Genomic DNA, 23502 nt, shown 5'->3' on the forward strand with positions numbered 1-23502 from the left:
TTAAGGATCAAAATACACCCTCAGCAGTACCTTTCTGACAAAGGGATACACCTGTGTCTCTCATGCCCTCCCACATCACAGAACATTTTCATCTCACCTGAGCTCCTCCCTTTCCCCATCAGGTTCTTCCCCATCCCCAGCAACCACCCTCCTAACTGTTCTTCACCACAGACGAGCCTTGTCTGTAGTTGAATGTCAAGGGCGTCCTGCATTAGATTTGTTTTCGTGCCTGGCTTCTTTCCCTCAGTATTGGGTCTTTGAGACACATCCATTCTGACTACTGTCCACATCTGCCGCCCACTCCTGTATCCAGCCGAGTACTAATCCATGGCATGGATAACAACACGTTACCATTCTCCTTCTTGATGGACATTCGGGTTGCCTCCAAGTTTGTGGTAATTGTGAATAAAAGCTGCTACATGGGAATTCAAGCTGTGTGTGTGTGTGCGCAGGTGTACACATGTGTAGTGGGTGGGGCGGGGGGTTACACATGCTTTATTTTCCTTTGGAAATGAAATTCCACTAGGCGTGGAGTTGCTGGTCAAAGGGGAGGTCTATACTCAACCTCATAAGCAACTGACAAATGCTTTGCTAAAGTGGGTGCATTCCACACCCCAGCCAGCAGCGCTCAGCAGCCCAGCTGCTCCACATCCTCATCCGCTTCTGCTGTGCCAGTCTTTTTCATTTCAGCCCCCAGAGTGGGCGTGGAGTGAAACAGGGCTGTGGTTCTACTTGGGACTTTCCTGATGGCCAACGCTGTGGAGGGGTCCTGTGTCCTTGCTGTAAACCTTGCTTTGTGAAGGGTCTGTTCCAGACTTTTGTCCATTTCTAAAAATTGCTCGTCTGTCTTCCAACTGAATTCTGTGAGTTCTTCGCATATTCTCCATACATGTCAGATATGTTTTGTGATTCCTCCCCCAGTCTCTAGCCTGGCTGTTGATTTTCTTAATGATATTCTGACAAATATTCATGTTTAATTTAATAAAGCCTAACTTAGCACATCTTTCTTCAGTAGCATTACGGCTCTGTCCTGTGTCCTAAGAAATCCTGTGTCTTGTCTAAGAAATCTTTGCTGTCTTTAAATCACAATATAATTTCTTACGGGGGCTGTATAGTTTAAGCCGTTACGTTTAGGTCTCTGATTCATCCCAAATTAATGTTTGTGTAGGGTATGAAATAGGGTTCACTTTTTTCCCCACAGGAATATCCACATGTTCCAGAACAATTTCTCAAAACTCTTTTTCAAGCAGGGCATGGCGGCTCATGCCTGTCATCCCAGCTACTAAGGAGGCTGAGGAAGGAGGACTGCCTGAGTCCAGCAGTTAGAGGCTGCAGTGACTTACGATCGCACCACTGCACTCCAAGCTGGATGACAGAGTGAGAGCCTGACTCTTAGAAAACAGACAAAAACTTTACCATTGGATTACTTGGATCTCTGTCAAAAACCACTTGGCCAAATAAGGGTGAGTCTATTTTGGAATAACTACCCTATTCCATCAATCTATTTGTCTGTCTTTATGCTAACACCTCTGTGTCTTGATAAGTTTTATGGAAACTCTTGAAATCAGATCATGTAAATCTCCAAGCTTTGGACTTTTTTTTCTTCTTTTTATGAGACGAACTCTCACTCTGTCGCCCAGGCTGGAGTGCAATGGTGTGATCTCAACTCACTGCAACCTCTGCCTCCTGGGTTCAAGACGTTCTCCTACCTCAGCCTCCCAAGTAGCTGGGATTACAGGCGTCCACCACTGTGTCCAGCTAATTTTTTATTTTTAGTAGAGATGGGGTTTTACCATGTTGGCCAGGCTGGTTTCGAACTCCTGACATCAGGTGATCCACCTGCCTTGGCCTCCCAAAGTGCTGGGATTACAGGCATGAGCCACCGCACCTGACCCTAGCTTTGTTCTGCAAGACTGTTTAGGCTATTCCAAGGTCCTCTGCATTTCCATGTAAACTTTACAACCGTCTTGTCAACTTTTTAAAAATGTCTGCTGGGATCATGATGGTAACTGTATGGGGTCTACAGATTAATTTGGGCAGAAGTGACATCTTAATATCTTCCAATCCATAAACACAGCATATATTTTAAGTCCTCATTCATTTCTCTCAGAGACACTTTGTAGTATTATGGAATTTTGGAAGTATTCGGCCATTTCTTTCTCAGTGTTTATTCTGTCTCCTTCCTTCTTCTTCTTCTGAGATTGCAGTAACACCAGTGTTGGATGTCCTGACATTGTCACACGCGTCTCCAGCTCTGTCACTTCTCTCCAAACTCCCTTCCTCCCTGTGATTTACAGCCTGTAACTTCCAGGTGAGAACGGTGGCTCACGCCTGTAATCCCAGCACTTCGGGAGGCTGAGGTGGGTGGATCACCTGAGGTCAGGAGTTCAAGTCCAGCCTGGCCAACATGGTGAAACCACATCTCTACTAAAAATACAAAAATTAGCTGGGCGTGGTAGTGGGCTCCCAACTAGTCAGGAGGCTGAGGCAGGAGAATGGCTTGAGCCTGGGAGGTGGAAGTTGCAGTGAGCTGAGATCGTGCCACTGCACTCCAGCCTAGACAACAAGAGCAAAACCCCATCTCCAAAAGTAAATAAATAAATGACAAAGTGCGTAACTTCCACCGGACTACCTTCAAGTTCAGCGACTTTTCCCTCTGCCACGTGCAGCTTTCTCTTCAGGCTGATCCAGCAACTGTTCATTTTGGGTCTCGTGCTTTTCATTTTCAGAATTTCCATTTGACAGTTTGTAGTAGTTTTTGTTTCCCTGCTGAGGCTCCCCATCTGTTCACTCATTAGTCACATTTTCCTCTAAGTCCTTGACTGTATTCATAATAGCTGCTGTGATGGTTGATTTTGTATGTGAACCTGACTGGGCTAAGGACTTCCCAGAGAGCTGGTGAGGCGTTATTTCTAGGTGTGTCCGTGAGGGGTTTCCAGAAGACATCAGCATTTGAATCAGAAGACCAAGTAAAGATTTACCCTCACCAATGCGGATGGGTGTCATCCAGTCCATTGAGGGCCCAAGTAAAAGCAAAAAGTCGGAGGAGGACGAACGTGCTCTCTTCTAACGGTGAGACGTCTATCGTCTCCTGCATCTGGACATCGGAACTCCTCCTGGCTGTCATACCTTCAGACTCCAGGACACACAGTGGCGCGCCTGCCCATCCCACACCAGCACTCAGGCCTTTGGCCTTGAGCTGACACATCACTGGCTCGCTGGTTCTCTGACCTCTGGGCTCAGACTTAGTTAAATCACCTGCTTTCCTGGGTCTCCAGCCTGCAGGCAGCACATAGTGGAACTTTCTGGCCTCCCTAATCACGTAAGCCAGTTCCCATAATAGATCTTCTCAGCCACCTATGGGGATCCCACTGGTTCCACTTCTTGGAAGCCCTATGACCAATACAGCTGCTAACCACGTCTGGGTCATCCGAAGGTCAGCTTCTATTGACTCTTTTTTTTCCTGAGCATGACTCACTTTCTCCTGTTTCTTGCGTTTGGTGGTTTCTTTCTTGGACCCGAGCTGTTATGAATGAGACTTTGTGAGACTCTGGATCACACCATTTCTTCCGAAGGGTACAATAGTCTAACAGTTAACTTGGTTGGGCTCAGACTTCGAACTCTGCCCTCCCTGAAGTGGGCAGCAGCTGAACTGGCTGCTGAGTTCCGCTCCCAATTGTTGCTGTTTTTTACTGCAAATGTTAAGATCTTTCCCGTGCAGGTGAAGTTTAACGGTCAGCCAAGGATTTGAGTGGATTTTATACACAAAGATTTAGAGGCTCCTGCTTGCTGTGGACCTCTCCCGTCCAGCATTTCCCTCCTCACCTCTGGGCTGCTGGACCAGCCCCCAATCTGTCCTGGGACACCTCAGCTTTCTGCATGAAGTAGGCAACCCAAAAGTGAAAGGCCCCACAGCCTGAACGTCCCCCCACAGCAGGCGTGTCCCTCCCAGGCAGGGTCCCTCCAGCAGACTACATCACTGCACTCCAGCCTGGGCAACAAGAGCAAAACTCCATCTCAAAAAAAAAGAAAGTTGGGGCTTTGGTGCTGCTTTAGATCCTGCTCAGCTGTGTTGCTCTTGCAGGTTTCAGGGGTCATTCCTGTCTGTCCAGTTGCCCAAGAGGAAGCCCGAGATGGATGAGAACAGAGCCCTGGACCAGGCAGGAATGTGGCCATGGCCATCTGTCCCAACCACTTCACAGTTCAAGTGGGGAGATTAACATGGCAGTTGCATCTGAATCCAGGCTCCAGGAACTCTCCCAGGTACGGAACAGATCCTAGAAGCAGGCACTACTGTGGTGTCACTTGGGGTAACAAGTGCTGGTCCCTAATAGCTCCTTTCCTTTGGCCATCACTGACAAGGCAGTCCCACTGCTACCTTGCTTCTCAGCACAGGTGCCATCTCCATCAGCAAGTTTCTTGTGCAGGGAGGTGACACATGACCAGTCTCAGTCACCTGAGAGGCAGGCTCACTTACATCATGACCAGTGGCCCCAGTGCATCTGAGGGCCACAGCCATCCACTGGGAGGAAGAGGGAACCCTCAGGGGCTGGGTTGAGAGAGGGGTGCACCATGAGACTCACCGGAGGGTCCGAAGTCTCTTGGGAGGGCAGGGCAGTGACAGGGGAGGGGACCCCATTGTGCAAGGACCCTCACCTCTGCCTTCTCACTAGATTGAGCTTGACGAGCACTCAGCTAAGACCCGGCACATGGAACCAGAGCCAGCCCCACGTGGCCCTGCCCGCAATCCCATGGGGGAGATGCCAGGCTGCCGTGCCTTCCCTCTGGACGCTTGTAAAGCACCCCAAGGCCCTGCCACATCTGCAAGTGCCTTTGGAATCTCCGTGGCACAATACATCCCTCTCTGTGGCTTTGTGTGAAGTTGGTGTGTCATTCCCTGATTCTTTTCAAATCAGGGTAGAAAGAAGCGTGTGTGGAGGCTCCATGTCATCAGAGGCTACACTTCGTGGAAAAACTCCATGCCCATCCCACACTGGAGTCTGGTCCACAGAGCTGGCCGGTCCTCCTCACTTGGGAACAGGAGGGCCATAGGGGGTCTCTTGTTGGCAGAAACTTGACTCTTGCTCCTGAGCCCCTAGAGTGGAGGCAGCGAGGCAAACCAGGGTTGTCTTTGTAGCCCTTCCTGTTTCTAGCTCTGTAACTGTGGCAGGATTACCTGGGCTCCAGGTTCCCCGTCTGCAATGGGAGGGTGACAGTGGCAAGGAGCACCACTTGTGTAAAAGACAAGTAGAGGCTGAGCATACAGTAGATGCTCAGTAAGTGGGAGCGTGGCCGATCGGCCCAGTGGGCGGGAGGAGGGCTCATTCAAGGAGACAGCCTTATCACAGGGGCCGGTGCTCAACACACAGGTGTGGAAAGCATCAAAAATGATGGAGACTAGAAAGTTGGGGGTTTGGGCTGGGCTCAGTGGCTCACACCTGTAACCCCAGCACTTTGGGAGGCTCAGATGGGCGGATCACCTGAGGTCGAGAGTTCAAGACCAGCCTGACCAACTCGGAGAAACCCAGTCTCTACTAAAAATACAACATTAGCCGGGCGTAGTGACGCATGCCTGTAATCCCAGCTACTCGGGAGGCTGAGGCAGGAGAATCGCTTGAACCTGGCAGGTGGAGGTTGCAGTGAGGCGAGATTGCATCACTGCACTCCAGCCTGGGCAACAAGAGTGAAACTCCATCTCAAAAAAAAAGAAAGTTGGGGCTTTGGTGCTGCTTTAGATCCTACTCAGCTGTGCTGCTCTTGCAGGTTTCAGGGGTCTTTCCTGTCTGTCCAGTTGCCCAAGAGGAAGCCCGAGATGGTTGTGAACAGAGCCCTGGACCAGGCGGGAATGTGGAAGCCCAGACGTGGAAGGGCCTCCATGGCCAGACCCGGGCCCCAGCCCAGCTCCCTCCGCCCCTGGCCAGGGACCACCCCTCCTTCCCTCCCGCCCAGTCTCATCCTTTTGCTCCTGCTGTTTTCTGGGAGTCAGCTGCGCTGACAGATGCTAAATCCCGACCATTATTTTTGTCCTCACAATAGCCTGAAATCTTCCAGGAGGGGCCCCCAAGCACGGCTGCAGGCCTCCAGGGACGACAGAACCTGCCACCTTCACCTCCTGCCCAAGACTCCGGGGGCGCAGCCCAGCAGCCTCAACCACCTGCCCCAATTCTGTTACAGAAAGGCAGCTGCTCCGAGGCCATCGCCCCTGCCCCGCTGTCCACAGAAAATCAAAGAAAAGCCAACAGACTCTGCATTCCGCCCCCAGTGGGCCTGAGTGTTTACGGCGGCCATAAAATAGCGCTGCTGACAGGCTCAGATGAGCCACGCTGGCCCCGGGCTGTCTGGTCCCGCCATGCAGGGTACCAAGCTGCCATTAGTGTGTAACTAGGAGACCAAGTCAGACGTCTCCTGACCTCGGTCCACACCTCGGGGTGGTTCATCCCCCGGGGGCTGCGGTGGGGTGGCAGACAGGGGGTGCATCAAGCCCCTGAAGAACCCGGCTGGGAACTGGATGGTGTGTATGTAGGGACAGATGGACAGACGGACAGACAAGGACCACTTTACACATCAGGGGGCTCATTCTCACACGCCCTGGCAGAGGGAGGGAGGCCTCACTTTTACTACAAGTGGGGAAACCAGGCCCCACAGAGGGCACAAGTCACCCAGCTTGCCAAGTCATGTAGGCACCCACCTTCACAGGCCCCCAAAAGGAGCCCCATCCAGGGGACTATGCCCTCAGGCTGTAACTCCCTCTTCTTGGGGGATTCTTTCTAAGCAGTAAAAGAGCTTCCCACCATCTAAAAATATTCAGGACTCAAAAAAGAACCACCCCTGGGGCCAGGTCACAAGGACTGGGCCCAGGGGAGCGTCCCCGGCCACAGCACAGGGTTTCAGTTCCCCTGCCATGTGAAGCACACTGTGTGACCTCTCTGAGCCTTCATTTGTGCAACTGCAAAATGGGGGCTGGAGCACCCACCCTGCAATGTTGTGAGGGCCAAGATGAAGCAGCAAAGCCCAGGGCCTGGCTCTCAGGGGACAGGGGCGGGGAATGTTGAACAGCGTATGCACCCATGGCTCAGATCCTTCAGGAATCGGGAATGTCTCGGAACCTCGTGGCCCCCAGCCCTTCCTCCTACCACAGTGCACCAGGCCCAGGTCTAGTTAGGTCCCCTTAGGGAACGTTCATCTCAGGATTGAGAAACAAAGGCAGGAAGACGAGGGACACTTGGCAGCAGAGACTGTCTTGCTGTACTTTCTAAGCGTCTTGTTAAAGAGAACTTCAATTCAGCCTGGCAGGGCTGGGGGCTGCCTCTGAGAGAAGGTGACCTGTGGGCTGGGTTTTGCAGAATGAATAGGAGTTGGGCAGTCAATATAGGAGGTATTATGTACATGATGGGACTTTTACAATAACACCCGGCATGTTATCCTTACTCTTTAGAGGAATATTTCCTAGATGCCACTGTGTGCCAGTCAGATCTATACTGAATACAAGGGAAATAATGTCACAGAGAAGTCTTCCTCTTCCTGGGGTTCCAGAAGAGCACCAGGAGGGCGATTTCGAGGGGCTAGACCTTTGTCAGACACAGCACATCCCTGTCCTTCAGGCCGCAGCCCAGCTGCCCGCCCCTTCCTGGAAAACGACGAGATGAATGTGCAGGTCTTTAAAGTGGCCCGTTCTGTGCAGGTCCCCTCCCTCTGCAGAGACTGCATGAAATGAGACCGGAGAGTTGCTGTGACCACATCGGTCCTGGAAGCACTCGAGTTTAACGAGGTATTATAAATGAAAGCCCCTGGAAGTCCCAGGCCATACCTGCTCACACACACACGGGATGCAGAGCGGCGCAGTGGTCACGGGCACCTGCTCTGCGTGTGTCAGAGGGCTCCCCTGTGACCTCCTGCTGAAAAGGAACAAACGGCCTCTCCCGAGGTGGTGGGGGTTGGGGAACAGGGTTTCAAAGTCACTGAGGCAGCCAGCCACACGGCAGCAGGGCTGCTGGAGACATGTGGGGCCCACCGTGGTGCCAGAGTACTGAGGGGCCAACAAGATGTCTGATGGGGGCAGGGAGGGCTCCAGAAAGCGCAGGCCTGTCATCCCAATGAGCTACAGTCAGCTGCCTCCAGCCAGCCCCAGAGGGAAGTGCTGGTGGCTTAGTTAGCAGCGTGGGTGCAGACAGGGAGACCCCTGCCCAGCAGTCCCGACAGGTTCCGGGCTTGTCTAGACCACAAGAGCAAGAAAGGCTGGACTATGTACACAGGATCACCTCCGAGCCAGGTCCACCAGCCCCCAGTTCCTGAGAACAGACACAGCAGAGACCCAGACACTCCTAACCCCGCTGCCCAAAACGAGGCAGTGACTGACTGGCCTGGCACAGGGGCAAGAGCAGTTTTCCTAAATCACACTTTGGCAAATCCTATGCACTCTTCAAAAGGAACACCTCCTCAAGGAGGCCTTCTTGGCTTCTTGGCTTGTCAGGGTCTGCCCCCAGAGGATGCCGCCTGGATAGCCCATGCAGGAGGTAGAAGAGCCTCAAGAATGAGATGAGCAGGCGCCTACATGGGGCTCAGGGCGAAGGTCTGTGGGGCAGGGCTTTCTCAGCCACCCCCAGGGTTAGAGGAGTGGTCTGACAATCACCCTCAGACAGACAGAGCTGGGCTCAAATTGCAGCGCTGGCCCCTAGTTCTGTGTGACCTGACCAGGTGCCTGCCTCTCTCAGAGCGCCATCTTCCTGTTCAGCAAGAGGGTTCGGGGTCCCGCCTGCAGGGCTCAGCCACATGCAATTGGAAGCATTCTGAAAGAGGCACCTTCTGGGGAGCTGGCTTCATTCATTCTATTCAGCCAGTCCCCACAGCCAGGCCAGGCCTCACAGAGTCACATGGAGGACCAAGAGACCCTCAGTGCATTTGAGGGAGTCATGTGCTGCCAAGGAGAAGCCCAGGTGGGGCCCAGCACACAGCCTTAGAGGATCTACATGCAAATGAGGCACCACGGCCAGTGGGAAGGCAGCGCCAGCAGACGATGCTGCGGTCCAGCCACGGGAGTCCATGTCGATGAAGGACCTGAGGTGGAAAAGGGCAAAGGCCTTTCTCTCCCAACCATCACCAGCTCTAAGGACCCCACCTGTCCTCCATCCCTCCAGCCTCCCCTCCATCCTCATACAAGTCTCAGGCCACCAGGGCAGGACCGGGGGGTGGGGGGGGTTGCCTGTCAACACCTCTGCTGGGGGAGGGGGCTTCATTCAGGCCTCCTTCAGACCAGGGCAGGGTTTGCACATGCCTGGGGCCAGGGGCTGGCTAACAGGGCTGGATTCATTTGCTTGTCTCTTGTGGGGACAGTTTTTGTGGGGTCTGCTTTCAAACTTGTCCCCTTTGGAAAAACAATCCTCTGGGGTGAACATAATGCACCCCAAACCCAGCCTCAATTCGGGCTCCACGCGCAGGCCTCTTCCACACTGCAGACCTCCCGGAGTGAGGATGAACACACAGGAACTCAGGGGATGGTGTCTACACAAACTTCCTTTGGGAGATGTGGGCAGGGTGAGGACAACTTGGGGAGGGCGGGCCACAGAGGACAGCGATTTGTTCCTCCCTCCTTGTCCCCCTGCAGACAAAAGGGCACAGCACAGAATGGCCAAGGCCCCAGGACAGGAACCAGGGGGAGAAGCATGGCCCCGGCCTCCCAGGTCGCAGCCAGCAGGCAGTCCCGCTCACTCCCCAGGTGGAAGGATAACCTCCAAACCGCCTCGACACCAGAACTCCTATATTTTATGCACCCTAAAAAATTAACCCAACGATGCTAACATGACACATTTAAAGCAGCACGGTCATTTACGACGCAGTAAAGCATGCAGCGCTACATTCGAGGTGAATTACATCCCCCGCCGTGTCACTGTCGCATTTGTTTAAGCCTGAAAATCACTTCAACTCCAAGGAAAGCGAAACCAGTGTTATGCAAAGCAGGCTCCTAAATCATAAAATCGTGTATTCATCAAGCTCAGAGGGATTCACAGCCCATCTGGGTGGATGCTTTCATTTCAGAGATGGGGAAACTGAGGCCCAGAGCAGCAGCCCCTTGAAAGGAAAGGCCAGCTAGATAGACCCCAGCCATGGCGATCCACCACACTAACGCAGCCAGCAGCCCCGGCCTTACATCCACACCCTTGCCCAGAGCCCCCGCCCCAGACTCTCCCTTCCCACAGGCACTCAGGAGCAGCTCTCCTTTCAAAGCCACTCCTGCTCAGATTCTCTCTGGGGAGAAGCCAGGAGGACAAGAGGTTCCGGACAGAGCCTGGCTGTGTCTGGGATCACTCCCTCCTCATGCAGCCACTGGGAGGGGCGGGGTACCCTCCCAGAGCAGCCTGAGAGGTCGCAGGACCCCGCTTTGCAGACAAGGATGCTCCTGATGGGGCATGTTTAAAAGCTGGCTATCAAACATCTAGCAGCACACCCCTCCTCTGAGTGCAGGGAGGAGGCTGCAGGTCTAACCCCCCTTCCTCCAGCCACACAGGAGGAAGCGGTTGGCTAAACAAGGGTGAGTCTCATGACCACGTCCTTCCTTTGGCCTCTCATCTGCCCCAAGTGAGAGCTTCAGACTTCTGTGTCCCTCTGATCCCCTAAGAATAATTCCCAGGGGTCTCTGACCTGCCGGTACCATGAGAGGGAGGGCAGAGGCAGGCAGCCTGGCTCTGCTGGGGGCGCCACCCACTTCACAAACAGGCCACAACAACCCGGCACATCGGCACCAGCGTCTGTGCAAGACCACTTACAAGACGCCCTCATCACGGCTCTGTTGCACCCGGTCCAGTGCCCTTTCCAAATCCTCCTCCATCGACAGGGCCCCCCCAGGCTGCGTGGACCACGCCTAGCCTCAGTGAAGAGAAAATGGGAGCCAGCAATGCTGGCTGCAGTGTCAGGAGAGGGACAGACAGCCCTGGAACTCAAGGCCAGGGTGATCAGAGGGATGTTTCTTGAAGCTGGAAGGAAGAAGCCACTGTGCCACTATCGCCATGCCCACTGGGGCTGACCACTGGGCACGGGCATCGCCACCTACCACCGTGCCCACTGGAGCTGACCACTGAGTGCAGACATCACTGGTACACAGCCACCTTCCTGGACGCCCAGGAATGCTGCCCCCTGCAGCCAGCACAAGCTGACCCAATCCGTCCTCCTCCTATGAGGAGAAGCACTGTCACTGCAGTGCCACCAAGTTGGGGTCACAGAAGGCATTTTGATGTGTGCCCTGTGCCTCCCTGGGGGGAAGGTGGTCCTCCCTGTGAGTTCCCGGGGAACTTCTATAATGCTGATTTCTTGCCAATACCAAGCCTTGTCCCACAACAGCACAATATGCTGGACTTGCGCTGGAACAAGCCTCAGCCATGCCTGCACGTGGGAAGCCCCACCCCGCCCTCCAGCCTCGCCTTCCACAGCCTGCCAAGCTCCTTCTGCTGGGAAACTCCCAGTCTTCAGCAAGCTCCTCCTTGGGTACTGAGGCCAGGCTGTCACCTCTTCTAAGAAGCTGTCCTTGCTTTCTGAGCTAGCATTCCGCCAGCCCCACTCTGCTTCCACAGAGCTCTTCTCTTCTGTGGACAAACCTGCCTCGGGACCCCAGGCTGTGAGCCCCCCAGTGCAGACATCTAGCCCTGGGCCCCCAAGAGTTGGGCAGGAATGAGAAGGGAAGGACAGTGGCTGCCGGGGGAAAAGCCATTATGCAAATGCAAGGTACCGATTATTAGAGCAGTTTAAAAACAGGCCCTCCACTTGGGCTTATTTTGCTTGATAAAGCATTTTTAAGTGGCAATATTTTGTGTTAATTTTTTCAACCAGCTGCTGTTATTATTTGATTATGCATTATTCAAAGCTCTCAACAGCAAGCTTAGAGCACTTCAGAAAATAACTTCAGTGTTGTAGGCGCCCACGCAGGGGATTGGCTCCAGCTCCCGAGAAGATGGTCTAGATCCAAGACCTGTGCGACCCAGCACGAAGCCGCTGGCCACGTGTGGCTGTTCAGCTCACAGATGACAAGCTGCACTTATCCGCGCCAAAGCGGGAGCAACATACCTGATCAGAGGACTTGGTGCAACAGCCACGAAACATGCGCTGCCCAAGGATGACCTGCGACACCGATCTCAAGTTGACCCAGATAATATTTTGAATATGCTGGGTTAAATATAAAATGCCTTTTTCTTTGTTTAAAGATGGGGTTTCATCATGTTGGCCAGGCTGGTCTCGAACTCCTGACCTCTTGTGATCCCCCTACCTCAGCCTCCCAAAGTCCTGGGATTACAGGCATGAGCCACCATGCCCGGCCATACATTTTTATTTTCTTAAGAGGTGAGGTCTTCCTCTGTCGCTCAGGCTGGAGTGCAGTGACAGGATCTATGTTGCCCAGGCTGGTCTCGAACTTCTGGCCTCAAGCAATCCCAAAGTGAAGTGTTGGGATTACAAGTGTATGTCACCATGCTCAGCCTATAAAATACATTCTTAAGATTCATTTCGTTTTTCCCTTATTTCTTGACGCAGCTCCCCTACAAACCAATCACATTGCCTTGAAACTGCCCTTTGGCTTCCACACTCCCCATGGGGCCTGGGTCTTGGGAGGCAGGAAATGTGTCTTCAGTTTGATGGGTTTCCAGCTCCTGGCCCTGGGCCTGACACACAGAGAGTGTTCAGGAACCAGCTGATAATGGAATGAATGATGGTGAATGAATGAAAGCACACAGGCACTCACACGGCACCCCTCACTGGTCTCCTAAAACCACATTTGCAGGTTCCCTGGGAGACAGCTGCGTCTGTGAGCCAGTGTTTGACTTTTCCCAAACAGCTGCAGGTGTCTGGTGTCTGGGTAGCCAGGGGAGTCCTTTAGACATTCAAGGTGACCCTCATGTCGGGCATGTGGCTATGGGCCCAAAGCAAAGGACAGGTGCGTTCTGCTCCAAATGACCCTTCCCTCTCCTCACTCCCCTACCTGATGATATGGTCTGGCTATGTCCCCACCCAAATCTCATCTTGAACTATAGTTCCCATAATCCCCATGTATTGTGGGAGTGATCCGGTGAGAGGTAGCTGAATCACGGAGACGGTGACCCTCATAACCCTCATACTGTTCTCATGCTAGTGTGTGAGTTCTCACAAGATCTGATGGTTTTATAAGGGGCTTTCCCCCTTTTGCTCTGCACTTCTCCCTGCTGTCGCCATGTGAAGAAACACGTGTTCGCTTCCCCTTTCACCAAGATGGCAAATTTCCTGAGGCCTCTCCAGCCCTGTGGAACTGTGAGTCAATGAAACCGCTTCCCTTTATAATTGGAGAAATCTTTAAATTATAATACTAACACACCTGACTTCTGATTAGACCATTTCCCCAGCTCCAGCACTGAAAACTCACAACCACATTCTCTCCATGAGTAGGACCCAGGTAAGAAATGCCATGTGTTTGTGTCTTGTAAACTGCCATAATGGCTAAGTATCCACACCAAGTCCACAGAGAACGGATGCGAAGTCTTGCCTTCCAATGAAAGGAGGAAGGGGGGAAGCAGCATAAAAAATTTATTAAACTGGAGCCACTGGGACCAAATCGAAAGTTAAAGATTCAAATGCATTCCCCTTCCTTAGAACTGATGATTTACGTTTGCAATAACTGCAGTCATAAAGAGCTTGTTGGATTACAGAGGTGCAGTCTTAATGTCAGGGAATAACATTATCGGACGGCGCAAAGCCACGTGTTCCCCAGAGTCGCTTTTCTGGGTTCCCCAGAGTCGCTTTTCTGGGTGAGAGGAATTTTGGTTCAAGAGATCAGTCACAATCAGAATGGGCAGAGAAAGATGGAAAATGGGCAACCCAGACAGGTACAGTGGCTCACACCTGTAATCCCAGCACTTTGGGAGGACGAGGCAGGTGGATCACCTGAGGTCAGGAGTTCGAGACCAGCCTGGTCAACATGGTGAAACCCATTCATATTAAAAAATACAAAAATTAGCCAGGTGTGGTGGTGCATGCCTGTAATCCCAGATACTCGGGAGCCTGAGGCAGGAGAACTGCTTGAACCTGGGAGGTGGAGGTTGAAGTGAACTGAGATCACGCCACTGCACTCCAGCCTGGGTGACAAAAACAAAACTCATCTCAAAAAAGACCAGGCAGGTGGTTCACACCTTTAATCCCAGCACTTTGGGAGGCTGAGGCGGGCAGATCACCTGAGGCCGGGAGTTCGAGACCAGCATGACTAACATGAAGAAACCCCAGCTCTACTAAAAATACAAAATTTAGCCGGGCATGGTAGGTAGCGCACACCTGTAATCCCAGCTACTCTGGAGGCTCGAACCCAGGAGGTGGAGTTTGTGGTGAGTTGAGATTGCGACATTCTAGCCTGGGCAACAAGAACAAAACTCCATCTCAAAAAAAAAAAGAGGGAGGGAGGGAGGGAGGGAGGGAGGGAGGGAGGGAGGGAAGGAAGGAAGGAAGGAAGGAAGGAAGGAAGGAAGGAAGGAAGGAAGGAAGGAAGGAAGGAAGGAAGGAAGGAAGGGAAAAGAAAAGAGAAATAAAAGGAAAATGGGCAACCTAGGTTCTAGCCTGATGAGCCAGGCAGAAACCCTCCAAATGGAATGTGCACCCTGAGCCAGCAGGGGCAGCCTGGCCACGTGGCGGGCAGCAGTTCACGGAGTGTCCCAGGCTCAGCACCCAGGAGGCTCCTACGGAGTGTGTATGTCACGCCGGTCCTTGGCCACACAGGCCGACTAGTCCCCATCGTCCCAGAACCCTCCTGTGCTGACCGTCCAGAAACACCGAGGGGTGTTTCTGCAGAGCACAAAACCCCAACCTCAGGCTGGTGACAGGAGACACAGCAGGTCAGGAACTTGTCAGGAGCACCCCAGGCTCTGTGGGGCACAGGCTCTGCACAGTGGGGGGTTAGGGTCAAACCGTGGCTCTGCCACTTACTAGCTGGGTGACATGGGCCAGTGGTGTCCCCCTCTGGACCTCAGTTTCCTTATCTGTAAAACGAGGATGACCGCAGAACAGCTCACAGAGCGAATGAGGGTGGGGGCATGCAAGGGAATGAAGCCCAGCAGTGCCCAGCCCCAGAGAAGCTCGTAAGCATCGCCCACTGCTGCTGTCATTGTCATGTGGGTACAGACGCCCTACCATGTACAGAAGGCTTGCCCTGCCAGGGCTGGGCCAGGAGAGGACAGGAAGAAGATGCAGGTCCGACCCTCTGATCTGCAGGGGAAGGGCAGACCATCAAGGTGTACCCCTGGGGCACCCCAGAGCCCCAACAGAGGTGTGGGTACCGAGGGGGCGCTGGCCAGAATGGAGCACAGGCGGCTTCACAGAGTGGGAGACACCTTGGCCTGGACATGGCAGAGAAGGATTCCAAGGCAGGGAATTTGGGGAAGGGTGCAGAGGGCATGGTTCCAAATCTAAGCATGGCAAGTGGTGAGGCTGAGACACTGCCGGGGGCCTTATCCCCCAGGGACTTCCCTCTGGCCATGCCACCAGCCTGAAGCCCTGCCCTCTCTGAACCTGTGTCCTCCCCGATTACAGGGTTGAGATGGACAGCCCTCAGTCAGCCTTGGGAGCCTGCATGTGAGCAATTTTTGGAATTTCTGTTTCCCCCAGATGAAGTTTCATTCTTGTCGCCCAGGCTGAAGTGCAGTGGTGCGATCTCGGCTCACTGCAAGCTCCGCCTCCTGAGTTCAAGTGATTCTCCTGCCACAGCCTTCTAAGCATCTGGGATTACAGGCGCCCGCCACCACTCCCGGCTAAATTTTGTATTTTTAGTAGAGACAGGGTTTCACTATGTTGGCCAGGCTGGTTGGTCTCTGACTCATGATCTCAGGTGATCCACCCACCTCGGCCTCCCAAAGTGCTGGGATTCCAGGCGTGAGCAATTTTTTTCCCTCAGAAAATTTTCGAAGTTTCCCTCAGTTTCCTGAGGCTGGTCAGTGGCCTCCAGGTCAACGCCCCAGGCCTGGCTGTGACCCGCATGGCCCCGGTTCCTGCCTCTCCCCTTCTGGATGCTCTACAACCCTCAGACCCACGTGGGGCTGACCAGATGTCTGGGAGCTCTGGGAGTCCTGCCAGTGGGATTGCCCAGGGCCCCGAGGCCAGCCCAGCATCAAAGGAACGAGCTGGTGGCAGCTCCTCCGGCTGGTGGGCGAGGAATTTCTTTCACAGGAGAGCATGAGGCTGGGCTGCCAGCATGGTGCTGCACACTGATTTGGGTGTGACTTAAATTGTTTATATAGGCAAGGACCCTGGGCCCTGCACCCTGGATATGGGCTGAGCAGTAAGACGGAGAAAGCCCCAGCATACAGCAGGCACTCAACACACGCAGCTCCCCACCCCACTCCTCTGACAGTTCTCATTCTGTCTGTGTTCTAAGACAAAGGGAGAGAGAAACACTAAGTGTTCCCAGAAGAAACGGTAGCTGAGCTTAGAACACAGAAGCTGCTGTCAAACAGCTCCAGAGGCCCCCAGGTGGCAAGGAAGCCCAGAGGCACCGTCTCCCGGTGGCCTGGGAGAGTGGTGGCCAAGCCAGGCCGGGAGCCCCCAGCCAGGATGCAGGCTTCAGGCAAGCCTGCCAGATCTCAGCCTGGGTCCCTTACCTGCAGGTGGGCCCCCCTTTCCTCCTGCCCTCCGACCTCCCTCCTCCCAGATCGGGCCACGAGATCACGCACTGGCCACAGATTGCCACGGTCCCGGTGGGGCTGCAGCCCTGGTGCTGTGCCAGGCTTGGGCAGTGCCTGGGTGGAGCAGAGGCCTCTCAGAGAAAGGAATGAGGTGGATACGAAGAAGAGCAGAGAGCGGCGGGCCCACAAGGCGGGTGGTGCCAGCAGGGCTGCGTGTCAGCTCTGAGCCCACACGCTCCCGTGCCCTGCGCCTGAGCTCCGGGGCCTCTGCTTCTGGCTGCACTGCTCCCTCCTCACGACACAGCCTCCCAGGACACAGCTCAAGGAGCATGACCAGGCCTCCTTTTGAGCGGGCCCCTGCTCCGCCCCACAGCTTCGCAGAGACAAGCCCTCATGGAGGACCCTGCTAGGGTGGTGGGCCAACATCCAGGCCAGCCACCAGACTGGCTGGGCAGCCTTCTAGAATGTACGAGGAGTGTGAAGATCTGCTTGCCCCTGGGGCTTCGCAGCCTTCCCACTCTGCATGGGAGCCCACTCCCTGACCCATCACGAGGAGGCACCCGGTGGGAAGAGCCCAGGGCCAGCTCTGCCCGCACTGTGGCCACCACCTTTCCTCCCGACTCCCTGGACACCACCAGGAACCTCCCTGTCCCTCCCTCCTTCCCTCCATCCCTCCTGCCTGCCATCCTCCCCGCCCTCCTCCCATCCCCCAGACTTACTCGGCCAGCTCCTCCAGGCTGCGGTAGACATCATCGTCATTCTCTGTGGTCTCCTCTGAGGGAAAAGGCCTGTGGGAGAGAAGGCGAGAGGGAGGTGAGTGTATCCCAGCACTGCTGGACCCCACAGCAGAGCCCAGTGTGGCCCAGCCAGGAGCAAAGGGGCTCCTGTTCACTCTCTGGAAAGACACGAAGTACAAGGACACTGATCGGAGTCACTGATTCGGTCAACTGGGCCGCAGAGCAAGAGGAGACCCATGCCCAGCTCACCAGGGGGCAAGGAATGTGTCACACCCACTCCGGGCTCTGGGTGTCCAGAGGGCAGGTGAGAGGCCCAGGTCAGGGCTGCAGAAAGTGTTCATCTGCCTGGAGACCTGCCTTCCCCTTTACCCTTGCTCCCATTTCCAGGGGTTCACAGGGGAGAACCTCCTGGTCTCCAGTTGAGTCCCCGCAGGAGAGGAGGCAGGAGTGGACTCTGGAAGGAAGGGGTGGCTTCTGAGGCACCGAGGGTAGGGACTCGCCCTCCCCACCCATCAGCCACGAGCTGGAGGTCAGGAAGAGAGTCCTGAAAGTGAACAGCCCTCAGACCCTCTGCATGGGTCTGCGGCCTGCCCTCCTAGGAAGGGAGCAGGAGCCTCATGGGGACACCCCAGAAGGAATAGGGCGGTGCTCCCCTCACCCTCCGCCCCCAGACGCCCCAAGCCTGGTGCCTTTCTGCAGTTCAGGATGGTATAGAAATGCACACAAATATACACGTTAATCATCTGGGCTCTTCTTGAGTCTCATTTTCTGGAACTCCCGTGCACATGTACATAATTATCAGTGTTTTTCTCCTGTTCATCTGTCTTATGTCAATTTAATTCACACCAGCCCAAGAACCTGGAGGGGTGGAAGGAAGCAGTTTCTCCTCCCCTAGGATCCAAAGCATGGCTCTGCTCTGTCCTCTGCAGACAGACATGGGTGTGGTCCCGAGTCAACAGGCCTCCCTGCACCAGGCGAGCACAGCCAGCCCGGGCCAAGCACTCAGAGCCCAGCCTCGGGGAGGGAGAAGAGGCGGGAAAGGCTGATCAAACACAGAGAGGAGGGGGCTGCAGCGGGTTCAAAGCTCTGGGCCCAATCCACTAATCTCTAGAGGAGACCCGAAAGGCCCTTTAATTAAAGCAAACATCCCCCTGTAGCCCCAGGGTGTGTGTTCTGGGAGGAAACCTGTCACTGAGGATGGGCCAGGAGACCCCAGCAGGGGCTGCCAGGCCCAGATGCTGGCTAGGATTGCTTCCTCGCCTGGGGTCAGGCTGACATTTGCTCAGCCCAAGATCCAGCTGGGACGGCAGTCCAGCCTGGCAGTCCTCCCACCACTGGGAGACTGGGGGCCTGTGCTGCAGCGGGAGGGGTGGGGGAGTCCGCTGAGCTGTGAGCTGGAGGCCTGGGTCCTACCTGGCTCTGTCACAGACCTGCAGGGACGGGGCCTTAGGTCAGAGGTCCCCAAGCCAGACCCACCAGGCCATTGGTCAGCGTGCCCCTGTGGCTTCCTGGTAGAAGCCTGTGTCTAAGGGGGCAGCATGGCCAGGCCTGACCTCCACGTGGTGAGCTCTCTCCTCCCAGCCACTCTCCCTCCTTCCACCATCACCGACAGCAGCATCCCCTAGTGGAGGTGTGTGTCCTCAGGTCACAGGCAGAGCTGAGGCTGCCACATCATCCTCATCCTCAGGGCTCCATCGCTGACACAACACCACTCACAGCCAAGAAACCCCTCAAGGAATCCATCTCTTCCCCCGATCAGCAGATCACCAAGCTGTCACAGATGGGGGTGGGGCTGAGGAGCCACAACCTGGCTGACATGCAGGTGACCCCAGAAAGTGCAGGAGCACACGGGGGCCAGGAGCCAGAGAGGCTCTGCCAGGCTGAGAAGTGGCTTCAGGACCCCAGAGGTGGAGGTTTCTTCCCTCTCAGCATGAAACCCTGCTGCCAGGACAGCCCCGTGCTCCCCCGCCAGCCCCTCGCTTACGTCCAGCCATCCCTGTCTCTGATCTCGTCAGTCACTTCTGCTTTTTCCAAATTTTCAATGATGATTGGTATCCCTTCCATAATAAAAATAGAGGCCGAGCACGGTGGCTCACACCTGTAATTCCAGCACTCTGGGAGGCCAAGGCAGGCAGCTCATGAGGTCAGGAGATTGAGACCATCCTGGCCAACATGGTGAAACGCCATCTCAATGAAAAATACAAACGTTAGCTGGGGGTGAGTAGCCTGTAATCCCAGCTACTCAGGAGCCTGAGGCAGGAGAATCACTTGAACCAGGGAATCAGGGGTTGCAGTGAGCTGAGATGTCACCACTGTACTCCAGCCTGGTGACAGAGCGAGACTCCGTCTCAAAAAAAAAGGAAGAAAGAAAGAAAAGAAAAAAATAGAATCCAACTTATTATGAAAATGTGTCCTCATAATAAGTAAAAAATGTTAAACCCCACTTACATCCAATAAAAGTGTGTTATGTATAAAATGACATCGTGGCAAAATATTAACGTGCTTTCTCACACAGAATGTAGAGAGGGAAGAGAAAGTATCAACCTCGTGAAGCTGTGAGGGCAGGATCTTGTTCAGATTTGATCACAGGGCGTGGGCGACAGTTGAGGGCATCAAGGCATCCCCTCCAACCCTGAGATATTAGCAGGTACAGGACGGCCATTTGGGGGCTCTATTTCCAGAACCCACCCTGCTAAGTCGTCTGAGAGATGCACTTACACTTTGTGAGGAGACACACACGTGCCTCTCACTCTTCCTGCGCCCAGGCAGACATCGCTCATCCCCCGAAGTTCTCCAGTCCCTGAGGCCCAGTGCAGGGTTCTTAACACAAGGCTCTGCTCCTCCATCAGTCCCGGGACTCAGATGGGACCCACCTGCCCTGACAGGAGAGCTGAGCCCGGGGCAGCGAAGGAGAGGAAGGCTTTCCAGCTGGGCAACCCAGGTGTGAACCCTAGGCCCAGCCCCTGCTCCCTGTGACTCTGGACAACCTACCTAACTTATCTGCATGTCACCCTTCTCGCCCCGGAAGATGGAAGTAATCTGGCCTTCTAGGAGGGCTGCCGTGAGAGCAGCTGTAGGATGGCAGAGTGCCCTGCACTTAGCGGGGCCCCAACAAGGGCAGCTGCAATTTAGAACTTCCAGCATCATCCTCGTTCCAGGCACCTTCCGCTGCCCGAGAAAACTGCCTTCTGATGCCTCCTGAGGGCCTAAGAGCCGCACCCACAAAGACACTTTCAGAATATTGTTTCCTAACACAGAAAGTGAGCGTCCCACTCAAACAAGGCACAATCGTCATTTCAAAACCTTTTGTCGGCCAGGCACAGTGGCTCATGCCTGTAATTCCAGCACTTGAGAGGCCCGAGGTGGGTGGATCACCTGAGGTCAGGATTCAAGACCAGCCTGACCAATATGGCCAAACCCTGTCTCTACTAAAAATACAAACAAATTTAGCCAGGCGTGGTGGCGCCTGCCTGTGATCCCAGCTACTCGGGAGGCTGAGACAGGAGAACTGCTTGAACTGAGATTGTGCCACTTCAATCTAGCCTGGGTGACAGAGTGAGACTCTGTCTCAAAAATATAATTTTTTTAAAAAAAACCTTTTGTCTTTTAAAAAACCTGACCTTGAGCCATCATTGTCTTAAATTTCCCTCCCCTGCGACTCATTGGTGTTTTGTTCAACCCCTCCTGTCATCTCCTCTACCTGCCTGACCCAGAAGAGAAAAAGCAGGAATGTTAAAGCCCAAGGACTTCTCCTGCCGCCCGTAAAATCTTCACTACTTTTATTCTAAGATCCCTATTTGAGGCCACAAATCCCCTTGAGAATGGAGCTGCAAATCCAATTAATTTCTGCCAAAGCCCAACAAAGGCTACTGTGGGGGGGTGGGGGGGGTGACGGAGGGAGAGCAGGAGACAGAGACAGCCCGTCAGGGACTGTGCAGGGCCTCAGCACCCAGCTGCTGGGGCAGGAACACGCAGGGGAATGGAGGAGGCTTCACCAGGTCCCGGTCCCCTTTCACTCCACTCTCCCCACAGCCTCCCATGACCATGCACCTCTGGCCTTTGCACCTGCTCTGCCCTCTGCCTTCAGTCTCCCGTCCTCCTGCCATTCACCCAAGTGCTAGCATCCTTCAGGGCTCAATCCAAGCCCTGCCACATGTGGGAAGACTTGAGCAGTCTCTCAGCCTGGGTCTACCTCTGCCTAGCACAGTGCCTGGTGCTAGAAAGGCATGGATGAGTAGATGCATGAATGGGTGGGTGGGTGCATAGATGGGCAGGGGGAGGGTGGGTAGTTGGCTGCCTGGGTGGGTGAATGGATGTGTGGGTGGGTGGGTAGATAAATGGGTGGGTAGGTAAGTGGGTGAGTGGATGGATGGATGGGTGAGTGGGTGGATGGATGGATGGGTGGTTGGGTGGATGAATGGGTGGGTGGGTGGGTGGGTAAATGGATGGACAGGTGGGTGGATAGATAAGTGGGTAGATAGATGGATGGATGGGTGGATGGAGGGACAAATGGATGGCTGAGTGGCTGGCTGGTTGGGTGGGTAAATGGATGGATGGGTGGGTGGATAGATAAGTGGGTAGATGAATGGTTGCATGGCTAGGTGGGCCGGTGGATGGACATGTGGGTGGGTGGGTGGATGGACAGATGGATGGATGGATGGGTCGGTGGGAGGGAGGGTGGATGCGTGGGCAGATGGACGAATGGATGGGTGAGTGGTTGGCTGGGTGGGTGGGGTAAATGGATGGATGGGTGGGTGGACAGATAAGTGGGTGGATGAATGGCCAGGTGGGCGGTGGATGGACATGTGGGTGGATGGATGGGTGGGTGGGTGGGTGGGAGGGAGGGAGGGTGAATGGGTGGGTAGACGGATGAATGGATGGGCCAGTGGATGTCTGGATGGGCGGATGGAAGGATAAATGGATGGCTGAGTGGATGGCTGGCTGGGTGGGTAGATGGATGAATGGATGGGTGGGTGGGTGGGTGCATGGATTGATGAATGAGTGGGTAGCTAGATGGGTACATGGCTGGGATGATGGGATGGGTGGATGAGTGGCAGACGGGTGGGTGGGTAAGTAGGTGGGTGGAAGGATAAATGGGTTGTCAGGTGGCTGGATTCAAGGATACACGGATGGATGTCTGGGAGGACGGTGGATGAGAGAGTAGTTGGACTTTATGGGCTGATAGATGAATGAGTGGATGGATGAATAAATGAGTAGCTGGGTGGGCAGGATTAGTGGGCGCATGGGTAAGTGAACAGATGGGTGAGGTGGGTGTCAGATATTCTCAGGTGCTCCTCAGCCCCTCAGACGATGGCAAACGGCAGCCCCAAATTAGATACAAGGAAGCATTTTCAAGGAGAGCTTGTATGAGATCACACAGGGATGTTGCATTCAAGTAATTGAATTTGGGATACATTCAAGTCACCCCTCAGTAGGGACTTTGTAACACTGACCTCGACTTAACAACAGGATACATATTTGCACAGAGAATGTCTGAGCAGAGTTTCTGAGGCCACATCCCAGTTGTAACTTAGAGCCCGCTGGAGGTGGGTCGGGTGGAGACTGTGGTCATTTTACAACAAGGCCTAGCTCCACCCCCACCCCCACCCCCACTACCGTCTTCAGGTACCAGCTGATTTTCCTTCCACACTTACCCCCATGTCCCCTACCCACACCTTCCCCTGTGGTGTCTGCCTGCTCGTTAGGAGCAGGGAATGAGAAGCTAAGAAGGCAACCCCCAGCCTGTGCAGCCGTCCCAAGAGCAGTCACCCCAGTTCCCCTCTCATCCCACCAAAGCCTTCCTGAGCATGCGTTTCCTCGTGCCCGGCTTCGGGAAGCTGAGTTTCCCACTGCACCGAGGAGGGGACAAAGCGGATGTCCGCACAGGAAGCAGAGAAGCCACAAGTGCCGAGTGCAGAGAAAACCCCGGCAGAGCCCGCCCTGGGCAGCAGCCCCTCCTCCCGAACCATCGGTCCCATCCCACTCACCCCTCCTCCCCAAGCCACTGCTTGCTCAAGGAGTCCCCATACCCCACCAGCCTCCAACAGGCCTCCCCCATGAGCTCAATCTAGGCAGGACAATCACAGTCCCAGTGCCACAGCCAAATAAGTCACCAGCCAGAGGACACAGACCGGAAAACAGGACACCCTACA

General features: G+C 54.5%; 1 protein-coding gene across 7 annotated transcripts in view; it reads right to left on the reverse strand.

The window, feature by feature from the left end:
* The window catches only part of VAV2 (vav guanine nucleotide exchange factor 2), a 219675-nt gene that overhangs the window by 53661 nt on the left and 142512 nt on the right, over nt 1-23502 (reverse strand). For all 7 annotated transcript variants that reach the window (XM_035262230.3, XM_035262224.3, XM_035262220.3 and 4 more), the window contains exon 4: nt 17333-17401. In XM_035262230.3, the coding sequence (XP_035118121.1) occupies nt 17333-17401 (69 nt within the window). The remainder of the gene's footprint in view (nt 1-17332; nt 17402-23502) is intronic.

This window comes from Callithrix jacchus, chromosome 1 (genome assembly GCF_049354715.1).
Source record: "Callithrix jacchus isolate 240 chromosome 1, calJac240_pri, whole genome shotgun sequence".
NCBI lineage: Eukaryota > Metazoa > Chordata > Mammalia > Primates > Cebidae > Callithrix > Callithrix jacchus.